Source organism: Podarcis pityusensis (genome assembly GCF_964106645.2).
Source record: "Podarcis pityusensis genome assembly, chromosome: 5".
Lineage (NCBI taxonomy): Eukaryota > Metazoa > Chordata > Lepidosauria > Squamata > Lacertidae > Podarcis > Podarcis pityusensis.
The window spans coordinates 90522511-90535548 of NC_138032.1; the positions used below are offsets into that span (position 1 = coordinate 90522511).

Below are 13038 nucleotides of genomic sequence, written 5' to 3' on the forward strand. Positions count from 1 at the left end.
ACCCCTGACCATTAGGTCCAGCCATGGCCGACTCTGGGGTTGCAGAGCTCATCTCGCTCTATAAGCCGAGGGAGCCGGCGTTTGTCCGCAGACAGCTTCCGGGTCATGTGGCCAGCATGACTAAGCCGCTTCTGGCGAACCAGAGCAGTGCACGGAAACGCCGTTTACCTTCCCGCCGGAGCTGTACCTATTTATCTACTTGCACCTTGACGTGCTTTCGAACTGCTAGGTTGGCAGTAGCAGGGACCGAGCAACGGGAGCTCACCCCGACCTTCTGATCGGCAAGCCCTAGGCTCTGTGGTTTAACCCACAGCGCCACCCGCGCACCTTAGAGACCAACTAAGTTTGTTCTTGGTATAAGCTTTCGTGTATCTGAAGAAGTGTGCATGCACACAAAAGCTTATACCAAGAACAAACTTAGTTGGTCTCTAAGGTGCTACTGGACAATAATAATAATGTTTGTTACTTACCAGAAAACCAGGGAATTGCCATCATATGCTCCCAAGTGATAACTGACAGTCCTGGGGGTGGGGGAAGGGGAGAGATGACAGAAAGCAGATCATCTTCTGTGTACAAACAATAGCGCTTAGCTGATAAATGAGTCCCCTTTATGGGTATTTGCATCGTCATAGGATTGTGTCTTACATCAGAGCACATCGGCGCCGTTTGGAAAGTATTTTAAGGAACTTTGGAGCTGTAGTGGGGGTGTTAATATTTTGCTGCGGGAATCTAGGAAAACACTTTACAAACCTCCCTCCCCTCCCCCTCCAAGCCTCCTATTAGGCATCCTAAAATACATATTGTCGCTGGCAAGGAAATGACAACGGGACATCATTAAGCAACAATGACCCCCCAAAGGAGAACATAGATTCCATCGTGGGCTTTCATGAGCCATATGTGCTCGTCCGCATGTTTATAGAATCTTCATTAGTGAAGAGCCGTAATAGATAAGGGACTGAAATGTTAGCATCAATCGCTGAGATAAGGGCAAGTGTTTGACCAGTCTACTTGACAATTCACAAGGGTCTGGGGCTGCGGAAAAGAGCAGCCGCAGCACAGCTTCAGAAAGCGTCTAGCTTTTGGTTTTGCTCCCCTACTCACTCCTCAGACTCTAATCGGACAAGACGTTCCTGGACCTCTGTTGGTTTTTCCCCCACTGGAGAACAAAACACGTGCAAAATGTACTGTTTTGGTGCCTTGGCTCTTGTGAATGTCGTCTTCGTCCACCTGACCAACAGCAAACCTGTGGATGTTAGGAGCGGGTTACTCACCGCAACAAACTCTCCCGAACACTCTGGTGACCTTGGGAATATGGATGAAGAGGTCCCTTTCGACTTTCAGGCTTTCCTGGAGAATCTGAAAGCTGATTTCCTGAGGAACTTGAACTTATCAGAGATACCTTCACAGGAGATGAAAGAGGAGCCACCCCAATTCATGATTGATTTGTACAATCGATATACCAAGGACAAGTCTTCCAGCCCCATATCCAACATTGTCCGTAGCTTCAGTCCTGAAGGTATGAGGGTTTTCTTCCACAATGTGTGGGCTTGGTTTTCCCAGTGGGTAGGAATCCTACAATGGAATCCTTTGTGTGCCTACTCAAAAGTAAGTCCTATTAAGTTCAATGGATCTTACACGAAGTGTTTATGAAATTGCAGCTGTAGTTACTTGCTCTATCAGCAAGCCTGATCATTCTTCACATTCCCTTATATAATATGAAAGATGTCGTTTTCTTTTTAAATCAATAAGAAATCAGATACCAGCAATAAACTGATAATGTAATTTAGGGCTTGTTTGTCAAAACATCTCTGGCACTCTGCCCCTGCCAATTGAACAGCCAGCCAACTCTTCTGAGTTTATTCCTGATGTCAATTGTCTCCCCAGTGAAGGTTCCTGTTTCTGGCAGTGCCCAAACCACGATACTTCAATAGGGTTTTAAAATTAGCTCTGGTTTTCAAGAAATTGGGATTGCCACACATTCAGAATTTCAGCCGGGCTGTAATGTCCGGGGAAATTCCATGTCGAAGAGTAGATATTTTTGAGATTTTGCAGGGGGGGGGCATATTTTGGGGAAAACTCAAAAACTCAACAGTGTTGCACCTCCCCCCCCAATAAAAGCTCAGCAACTTTGCCAAAAACCATTTTGCTCAATAACTTTTGTGTCCAGATTTTCAATTATTGAAATATGACAGCCCTATTAAAAAAAAAAAAAAACCCATTCTGAGCTTTGAGCCCATCTTCATTTGCTATGCTTCAAGGGAGACCCAAAGATGCTTTCCTCTTTGCACCAATGTGAAGACACCTTAGGGTGCTTTTTTAAAAAGTGAAACTAATTAAAAGAATGGTAATTAGGACTACATTTCAGGAACAATTGTAGGCGCCAGTTCCTGGGGGCCAAGGCACTTTGCCCCCCTCCCCAGTTTTTTTTGTTTTTGTTTTTTTGAGGGCCTCCTCAATGTTCAGAGGATGTTCAGCTCCACTCCCTGACTCCTTGCATGCGATGTTAGCACATCGCGTTGCGCCCCCTCAACTGCCCTGAGAAGCTGGCGCCCCTGGGAACGCTACCAGGAATAGAATTCAGATAGCAAAATAATTATGATTGTTAAGGTTATTGGTTTGTTTTGGTTCTGGTTATGTATTTTTTGTTTGCTCTCGTTTTGCATTACAGTGGTACCTCGGGTTACATACGCTTCAGGTTACATACGCTTCAGGTTACAGACTCCGCTAACCCAGAAATAGTGCTTCAGGTTAAGAAATTTGTTTCAGGATGAGAACAGAAATCGTGCTTCAGCAGCACGGCAGCAGCAGCAGGAGGCCCCATTAGCTAAAGTGGTGCTTCAGGTTAAGAACAGTTTCAGGTTAAGAACGGACCTCCGGAACGAATTAAGTACTTAGCCCGAGGTACCACTGTATTATGTTGTGAACCGCCCTGGGATCTTCAGATGAAGGGCAGTATATAAATTTAATAAAATAATAATAATAATAATAATAATAATAATAATAATAATGAGATAAAATGTGCTCAGCAATTCTATTCACTTATGACCTTTACAAAGAGGAGCTCCAAAAGGGGCAGAAAGTTAAGTGGAAACTCTCTCTTCCCCCGCCCCCCAAAGTGCATGCCAGAATTAATCCCCTTATCCCTTGCCATGTCGTGGTGCAGTCCTCATAGAAGGCCATTAAGTAAAGGTAAAGGACCCCTGGACAGTCAAGTCCAGTCAAAGGCGACTGTGGGGTTGCAGCGCTCATCTCGCTTTCAGGCCGAGGGAGCCGGTGTTTGTCCACAGACAGCTTTTCCGGGTCATGTGGCCAGCATGACTAAACAGCTTCTGGTGCAACGGCACACTGTGACAGAAACCAGAGCGCACGGAAACGCCGTTTGCCTTCCCACCACAGCAGTACCTATTTATCTACTTGCACTGGTGTGCTTTCGAACTGCTAGGTTGGCAGGAGCAGGGACAGAGCAACGGGAGCTCACCCCGTTGTGGGGATTCAAACCACCAACCTTCTGATTAGCAAGCCCAAGAGGCTCAGTGGTTTAGACCACAGCGCCACCAGCGTCCCACAAGGAGGCCATTACTAGGTAAATGGAAGGAGGAGCAGAGAAATCAACCTGTGATTTCTTGGGCTTTATCCAGTTTGGCTGCTGAGTGTGCATGTGTTTCATTTGTGCCACAGCGAAGTCCTTCGCTGCTTGTTTATGGGCAGATAGCTGGCCAATAAGCTACCAAATGCTAGTGGCAAGGATATATAATTGGTTATGTAGTGCCTGAAACTGATCCATGCTTTAAATTGGCGTGAGACCTTTATGTATAAACTGGGATCAGGGCTGGCCTTACCATTAGACAGGGTGGGACATTGGTCTCAGGCGGCAGATGTTGGAGAGCAGTGACAGTAGCCCTCAGCTGTTCCTCTTGAACCCCCAAGGTGTTCCTCACTGTTGCAGAACACCACTTCGTATGTTGCATGGCTTCTTCTGGTTCTCTCCCCCCACCAAAAAAGAATCACCCTTCTGCCTCAAGCACAATGGAGGGTGCCATTGCTAGTACCGCTGGTGATTCTGCTGCCAGCCCAATTAACAGGCAATCAAATGTTTTGGGAAAAGCCTGGGCTTTTTTCATTGACACCCTCCCCACTTTCAGGGCAAGTAAGGGGGGCCCATTCATCCTGAGAGAAACACAACAAGCCCTTAACCTCCAACAGTTCTCTGATGAAAATGTTGTTGTTGTTGTTGTTTAGTCGTTTAGTCGTGTCCGACTCTTCGTGACCCCATGGACCAGAGCACACCAGGCACTTCTGTCTTCCACTGCCTCCCGCAGTTTGGTCAAACTCATGCTGGTAGCTTCGAGAACACTGTCCAACCATCTCGTCCTCTGTCACCCCTTCTCCTTGTGCCCTCCATCTTTCCCAACATCAGGGTCTTTTCCAGGGAGTCTTCTCTTCTCATGAGGTGGCCAAAGTACTGGAGCCTCAGCTTCAGGATCTGTCCTTCCAGTGAGCACTCAGGGCTGATTTCCGTCAGAATGGAGAGGTTTGATCTTCTTGCAGTCCATGGGACTCTCAAGAGTCTCCTCCAGCACTGATGAAAATAGGGACATCCTATTCAATCGTGGTAGGGGTGATGGTGATGATTATGATATTTATACCCCACCCATCTGACTGAGTTACCCCAGCCACTCTGGGCAGCTTCCAACATACAGTGGACCCTCCAAATATGAATTAAATTCATTCCGGGGGTCCGTCCGCATCCTGAAAAGTCCGTAGGCAGAGGTGCTGCTTCTGCACGCGGTGCAATTGAGCGCTTCTGCCCATGCCGCGTTCATAACCTGAAAGTTACATAACCAGAGTGGTACATAACTAGAGGGCCCACTGTATATAAAAACATAATAAAACATTTTTTAAAAAACTTTCCTATTCAGGGCTGCCTTCAGGTGCCTTCTAAAGGTTGTATAAATACTTATTTCCTTGGCTCGGGGGCCGCATAACTCCATACCCTCCAACATTTCTCCAGTGAAAATAGGGATGTCCTAAGGAAAAGTGGGACATTCCAGGATCAAATCAGAAACCAGGGCGGCTTCTGTAAATCCGGGACTTCTGTAAATAGGGACACTGGGAGGGTCTAGATCTCTGAAATCATTCCACAACAATAGGAGATGGAGGCTTTAGATACTGAACCTCGCTGTCATAGTCGGTCTGTTAGAAATATTAAAAGCATCCCTAATTTAACCCATAAAATGTTGTCTACTGGCTGCAAGCAGAATATTCATTACTATTTTGATTTACATGAGAACTTGTAACACCAGCAGCAGCAAGACATCAATTAAGATGCAAGTCTAAGACCTATTCCTAACAACAACCACAACCACAACAACAATCAGTGCTTTTTTCTAAAAAAAAAATGTTTAGGGGTACTTTCATTTTCCTACTCATATTGAAATACTGCCCCTCAATGAGGCTAAACTTAGATTCACAAAATGTTTAGGGGTATGTGTACCCCTGTGTCCCCCCCAGAAAAAAGCAATGATGATGATTATGGTAATGGTGGTGGTGGTGATATTATTTTTATTTTATTTTATTTGTACCCCGCTGTGGCGTTTGCCTCCTAGGTGGGTCATAAGGAAAGGGTTAAATGAGTGTGAAGTGATTGGCCAGTGGGAACCCAAGGGGAGGAGTTAGAGTTAGAGTTGGAGTTGTGTGGAAGTTGGGAGTTAGAGAAGGAAGAGGGAGGATAAGTCTGTGGGTTGGTCGAGTTTTGTTGTGAGAGAAAGAGAGAAATTGTTAGGAGGAGTCAGATAGACAGATGGGATAATTAGTTAGAAGTTATTAGAAAAGTATAGGCCAGTATAGAAACTAAGGATAAGAAACTGACAAGAAAAATTATCTGAAACCATAAACCTGTTCATGCTTGTAAAATAAACTTGAATATTTGTTTTTAATGTTAACAACTGTCTGGACTCAGTGTGTACCCGAGAGAAACGGGCTGGCGGCAGCGGGGAAGTGATCATAGCGGTGGCACAGGGATCAATAGACCGTCAAACGTCTGGGGACCCTGTGTGATCGCCACACCCGCCAAACTGACTGGGTTGCCTACGTTTCATATCTCCCACCCCGCAATAACAGAGAGCTGTGGTAACAGTGCTTATCAATTTTCTCCTGCAGATATTGCCTCAGGGGAAATGGACCCCTTTCAGAAATACATCTTGCTTTTCAATGTCTCCATCCCATGGCATGAAGAAGTCACCAGAGCTGAGCTTCGGATCCACACTGCTTGTCCGGAGGAGGCAGAGTGTTTCTCTCGCCTTCAAGGAAATGTGGTCATCTACGGCAGTCTAGGAGGGGATCCCTGGGAGAAACCAAAAGAGGCCCAATCTTTCCTAGTCTCCAAAGAAATCCACGAATGCGGCTGGGTGATGTTTGATATGTCTGGCACTGTGAAAAGATGGGTCAAGGCGGAGAAAGCAAGGACTACCAGCCAGCTACAGATCACCGTGGAAAGTCATGTTCAGAGGGAGCCCCCCTGTGGGAAGCCGCGCATCAGTCTAACACCCGAGTCCAACCGTTTGCCCTTGCTGATAGTGTTTTCCAACGATAATGGCAACAGAATCAAGGAGAATCACAGGGAACTTCAGGAAATGATGGTGCACGAACAGGAGAGCGTGCTTAAGAATGACACTGTTCACAAGCAGAATGCGTTGCCTGTCGGTGGAACCCACCGTTCTCCATCTAGAAGCAAACGCAGCGTTGAAAGCAACCACTGTCGGAGAACGTCTCTTCACGTCAACTTCAAAGAAATTGGCTGGAATTGGATCATTGCGCCCTCGGATTATGAGGCATTTGAGTGCAAAGGGGGCTGCTTCTTTCCTTTGACCGATAACGTCACCCCGACCAAACACGCTATCATCCAGACCTTGGTTCACTACAAGAACCCCAAGAAAGCAGCCAAGGCTTGTTGCGTTCCCACCAAGCTGGAAGCCATTTCCTTGCTTTACAATGACGATGCCGGGACGCCCACTCTGAAATACCAGTACGAAGGGATGAAGGTAGCAGAATGTGGCTGCAGGTAGGAGAGCAGAGGACCTCTCCTTCATAACTGAACCAAGCGGTGGAAATATCTCTGTGGATATTTCATAGAACGGCACTTGTTGGAAATAAATGGCTGAGTATGCGAACGGTTGTCTTCCAAGCTGACACCTACCTTTCTCTCTCTCAAGAGACAGACAGACACACAGAGAGAGAATCTGAGACCAAAACTGAAAAATTGGAACAGCTACAGCTTCTCTTAGGCCTATTGCATTAGCAGGTCCCCTCGATGCCCACCCACGGTATTGCAAATGTGTCTAGTAGTATTTGAGTTTGATGCATCTCACGGTCCATGCTAGATCTGCTTAGGACACTGGCCACCCGATCCACATGCATTCATGAACTTCTAATTGTGCCTTTTTGCGGTGTCTCTTCATTCTTCCTGAGGCTGAGCATGGAAATATTGGCAATTTGAGGCAGTAGTCTTACAAAACATTTCGTTTTGCCAGCATGTCCGTTGCGTTGTAACCATGTTCCTTCCCATTTTCCTTTCCCCGTGACAATGTCGAGGTCTACATCCTGTTTCTAAGCCCATATAATAACATCTCCCCTCTTTTGTTTTCCAGAATATTGACGTTTTCTCGTTTCAAATTATTATTTCCCCCGTTTGCCAGATAGTAATAAAAAATACACTTAGCAGCTTGAAATTCTGCAGCACTTTAACCCAAAGGGGAGCTGTTGAGACGGCAAGTACAAAGTCTTTAAAATTTTGTCAACAAGCTATTTGGCAGAGAAGGGGAGCGAAGGTGAGGGAATTTAATTTAATTTATTACCCACACTTTGCCCTAAGGCATAGCTGTCAACTTACAGATTTGAAAATAAGGGACCAGCAGCCTCGAAAATAAGGGACCAGCAGCCAAAATAAGGGATTTTCCAAGCACAGGTATGTTTAACTTCTGAGCCCCTCCGAGCCAAAGGCAGAAAGCCCAGCCAGCAGCCAAACGAAGCCTCAAGCGCTGGTTCCCACAGCGCAGCAAACCAGCAAAGGGGATGCAGCAAGGAAAACCACCATCACCTCTCCGCTGGGAAGCGCTGAGCAAAGGCGAGTCCCCAGGCAACGCGGCCGATTTGATCGGCACAAGGCATGCAAGCTCCACCCCCCCAGTCGTTCTTAGACTCCTTATTGGGTGAGCAACACAGCCAAGCAACACAGTTGGAGCCTCCCTCCTCCCTGGCCAGAAGGGAGGGAGGGAGAGGAGCTGCTTTCTTTGAAACCCGGGAAATTTAAGGGACATCATCAATAAGGGACAGCAGCGGGAAACGGCGCTGGGATAAGGGAGTTTCCCGCCAAATAAGGGACGGTTGACAACTATTCCCTAAGGTCCTAAACTGTGGCTGCAGAGACTGGTAATTTGTAACTGCTGCCTCTTGTGTTGTTTTTTGCTGCACTAGCAGCACTGAAGTTACCTCCCTGGGGTGCAAGCCTGGGCAGTGTGTCTGGGGGTCTTGGGCTGCTCAGACAACAGGACCCGCCACTCTCAGCCTGGCTGATGTGGTCCAAAGGAAAGCAGAGCAATATGCTTGGCATCAGCTAGGCTGCAGGAGTTGCCAGAAGGAGGCACGCAAGGTGCCATCCAACCATCTTAGGGACTTCACTCTGGATTTGTGTAGGGCCTACTCCTTTTCTTCTCCCGGAGATATCTGTCAGGAGTGGGTGAAGGAGCCAGGCCCTGTGACCGGTAAGGCTTCACAGGACTGGGGCTTTCCTAAGTTTGTTCTGAAGAGGCAAGGCACGGCCGTACAGGTGAGGCCGATTGGTAACTCACAGCACCTGGTAGCAAGAGCCGGGAAGGGATATAAGGTCAGCATTTCCCTTTGGCTCTTGGCCACAGCAACACGCTTCCTGCCTTGCTGCGTTTGGCTTCTTGAGTCCTGGTTTCCTGACCCTCGGACCCTTGGCTTCCTGACTCCTGGCTTCTGGATTCTTGTTCCTGCTCCCACCCCACCGTCTTGCCCCCGGTCCCAACATTCTCCGCCAGGACTTCGATCACAAGGCAGTGGAGGTTTAGGACCAGAGTTTACCCTCTCCTAGATGGTTTGCCTTCCCAGATGTATGAGCTCCATCTGCCCCTCACTTGCGTCTAAAACAGGCATCCCTGACCTTCGGCCCTCCAGATGTTTTGGACTACAGTTCCCATCACCCCTGACCACTGGTCCTGTTAGCTAGGGATCATGGGAGTTGTAGGCCAAAACATCTGGAGGGCCGCAGGTTGGGGATGCCTGGTCTAAAAGCATGTGCTGAAAAGGCCACCTTGACCATTGGTCCCACTCTTGGTCTCGTCCACTCAATCCACCAGAGCCTGTCTTTGCATGCAACTCATTCGCTACTCTCGGCTGGTTTTGGTGGCCAGTGGAAGCTGTTCCACAGGATGTCCCATGTGGACAGCTTCTAGGTGCCACAGGTGAGAGACAGGTGCAGGGTGGGGACCAAAGGTACACAAACTCTCCCAGAAGAAGCATGATGCGTCCCCACCAGAACAATTTAAAACGCGGCATTCAGGGCAACTTATGATCACCCAAATGTTGTTGTTTAATTGTGTCCGACTCTTCGTGACCCCATGGACCAGAGCACGCCAGCACTCCTGTCTTCCACTGCCTCCCGCAGTTTGGTCAAACTCATGCTGGTAGCTTCGAGAACACTGTCCAACAATCTCGTCCTCTGTCGTCTCCTTCTTGTGCCCTCCATCTTTACCAACATCAGGGTCTTTTCCAGGGAGTCTTCTCTTCTCATGAGGTGGCCAAAGTATTGGAGCCTCAGCTTCACGATCTGTCCTTCCAGTGAGCACTCAGGGCTGATTTCCTTCAGAATGGATAGGTTTGATCTTCTTGCAGTCCATGGGACTCTCAAGAGTCTCCTCCAACACCAGAATTCAAAAGCATCACCAAAATAGGATGGGTCTTAAAATAGGCATGGCAGGCATTTGCCTTTTGAACTTCTGAGGGTGGTGGAGCTACCAAAAGTCCTCTGCCCCAGGGCTGAGCTTAACACCTGAGAGGGTCTGTGGGGAAGGAGGTGCTCTTTCAGGTATTGGGGGTCTGAGTCGTTTAGGGCTTTAAACATTAACCCCATTGAATTGGGTCCAGAAACAAACTGGAGTGATGTGAGATCTAAATGTAGCCCCTTCCAAACAGCCCTGCTCCCCCTTCCAAGTAGTCAACCACCATGATTTTTAGGTTTTAAGGACCTAAAGCTCAGGTCTGGCAGCTGGACCAGGAAGGGGAACAGCATGCAAAAGCACATCATCAAGATACTCAGCCCTTCAGCCAGCAATGTGTGCACAAACCTTCTTCCTTCCATGTCGTAGTGTCCTCTAGGTGCATCGGGGCATAGTACATTTGTAACTGTACTTTGAATAAAAATTAATGAATGTATTCTTTGGAATCCACCACTGAACTGTGTTGCAGGGACCCCCCCCCCCCAGTTATTCAGTTTGTACAAACACGACACACACACACATGACATACGCAACGTTTCTGTTATAAATTCATAGTAAATCAACCATACATCGGATTTACACCGGTCCACTTTTATTTTACTCCATGAAGGAAGGACTATCAAAGGGGGATGGTTTGATACAGGACGGCCATAATCTCTTAACCATACCAGCACATACACAGGAGCCCTACCCAGTTGGCATGACAACCTTGATGGTCCCAGACAGAAGACCATCAAGGTCACAAAGGACTTGCATATGGGAGTGGATTCAACATGGACTGGAACAAAGGACAATGATCAGATCTTCCCTCTAGGGGCAGGAAACTGCCAACTCCCCTTGTCCTCTGGAAATGACTCATGGGGAGGGGGAAAGGAGGAACCAGCCAGGTGACAAGATACTCAGGTTACCTCCACAACTCCTCCCTCAACCCCTCCTTTTTTTGTGATGTAGTTGTGATGTAGTTGGGATGTAGTCTTGGGGGTGTAGTTTGGGGGATTAGTAACTAATAAAAGTTGGGGTCTTCTTTTGTTCTGGACTTCCATTTTGCTTCATCTTGTTGCGGGTGGGAGTCCTGTTGCGACAGTATTCAATAAAGGCCAAGCCTACAGGCTGCTGTTTTGCTCCAAGTTATCCTGGTTGGTGTCTTTGTTTTTGTCCAAGGGAGCCCTCGGGTTTTTCTGTTAACAACAGGGAGGTAAGGCAGCTGTGGCTTCTTCATTCTCCCTCCCTCCTTCCTTTTGACAGCTTTCGCTCTCACCTGCAGTAGTAGGAAGGAGGACTGTGTGATGTAGTGGTTAGAGCAGACTTTCTCAACCTTTGATCCCTAGAGGTTGTTGGACTATAACTCCCATCATTCCTAGCCAGTATGGCCAGCGGTCAGGAACTGATGGGAAATGTAGTTCAAGAACACCTGGAAACCCAAAGTTGAGAAAAGCTGGGTTAGAGTGTCAGACTGGGAAACAGAGATTCATAATCGCCATTCAGCCATGAAGCTCACTGGGCGACGTTGGGCCAGCCACTCACTTTCAGCCTAACCTACCTCACAGGCTTGTCGTGGGGATTAAATGAGGAGAGGAAGAACCACTTTGAAGTCCTTGGAGAAAAAGGGAATAATATGAATGCAATCAATCAATCAATCAATCCACAGCTGCTTTTCTGCTGCAGCAACAGTTACCGTATTTTTTGCTCCATAAGGCACACTTTTTTCTTCCTAAAAAGTAAGGGGAAATGTCTGTGCGTCTTATGGAGCGAATGCGTGGTCCCTGGAGCTGAATTGCCCAGGGGCAAAAAGCAGATCATGCTCTTTTTTTTTGAAATAGAGAAGTGGGTGTGGAAACAAAGCCGATGATCGTTTGCCGATTGGGGAGAGAGATAAGGGACGCTAGAGATAAAGGAGGCTGCCTGGGAGGGTGGAGGTAAGGACAGCAAACTTGCAAAGGGGGGAAACAGGAAGACTAAAGCAATAAGGAGAGAAATGAGAAGAAAAGGAGGAGGAAAAAACTGGTCCAGCTAAGGAAAGGACACTAAGACAAACAAAAGGGAAGGGAGTGTTGAAAGGAAACAGCTGATCGGTGGGATCCAAAGAGAGATAAGGGATGCTAGCGGAGGCTGCCTGGGAGGGGGGAGGTAAAAGCCCATGGATCCTCAGGATTTTTGCATTGGGTCACCCCAAATTCAGCATCAGATCACATGTCTGTGGCCACAGCATGAACCACAAAAATCATACATCCACCATTTCGTTCAGAATATATTTTTTTTCTTGTTTTCCTTCTCTAAAAACTAGGTGTGTCTTATGGTCAGGTGTGTCTTATGGAGCGAAAAATACGGTAACTTGACTACAGAGACTGGGGAGAAATTCAGTTCGGTGTGCATTTTAACATCCTTTGAAATTTGTGCCTCTCCAAATTTTGCAACCAACCCAAACATCTGCACAAAAATGCATTTATGAGGGGGAAATTGTGCACAGAGTTGCATATATTTCTGAAAATAAACTACGACAGGCATTCTGCTAGGAAGCATCACTTGCCCAAATGTGTATACTCAGCTAAAACATGCCCTAAAATACTGAAAAATTATTGTGAGGACTTGGTTTTTTTAAAAAAATAAAACAAAACAAAATTGCAAATTGATGTGGAAACCTGGAAAACTAAATTTAAGATTGGGGAAAAATGAGAAACTGAAAGCTAACTGATTCTCCCATCCCTACTTAGGAATCTTAATTGCTATTGTTCTTTGTCAGTTTTCAGGTATGTCCTGCACAGGGATAAAAAAGGGATTAAAAACTAAGGACAGCCCGGCTCAGTGCGGCTGAACAAAGCTAGAAAACCATGCCAGAGACTCAAATTCCCTAAAACTACATACTAAGACCAAAATATCTGTCAAAGCAAATGGACAGAGGGGCATGTTGGGTAAAACTGCAGTTTTCTAGTGCATTAATAAAATATTTTTCTGCCTCTTCTCTCTCATAAAGTACCGGTACTTGAAAGATGAACTGTCATCAATACCACCAGAGCAATCCTCT

The 13038-nt window shown here is 46.9% G+C and overlaps 1 protein-coding gene across 1 annotated transcript; it reads left to right on the forward strand.

The window, feature by feature from the left end:
* Positions 1–1036: 1036 nt before the first annotated feature.
* Positions 1037–7727, forward strand: GDF2 (growth differentiation factor 2). The gene is made up of 2 exons (XM_081005649.1): positions 1037–1516; positions 6160–7727. The coding sequence occupies exons 1-2, from the start codon at positions 1180–1182 to the stop codon at positions 7062–7064; spliced, it is 1242 nt and encodes a 413-aa protein (XP_080861775.1). The 5' UTR covers positions 1037–1179; the 3' UTR covers positions 7065–7727.
* Positions 7728–13038: the final 5311 nt, after the last annotated feature.

What these genes read in the sequence shown, in the direction of transcription:
- GDF2 (XM_081005649.1), top strand. Translation starts at nt 1,180, where the DNA reads ATGTACTGTTTTGGTGCCTTGGCTCTTGTGAATGTCGTCTTCGTCCAC. An exon ending in CCGTAGCTTCAGTCCTGAAG is followed by an intron (nt 1,517 to 6,159) that starts GTATGAGGGTTT and finishes TTTCTCCTGCAG; the next exon opens with ATATTGCCTCAGGGGAAATG.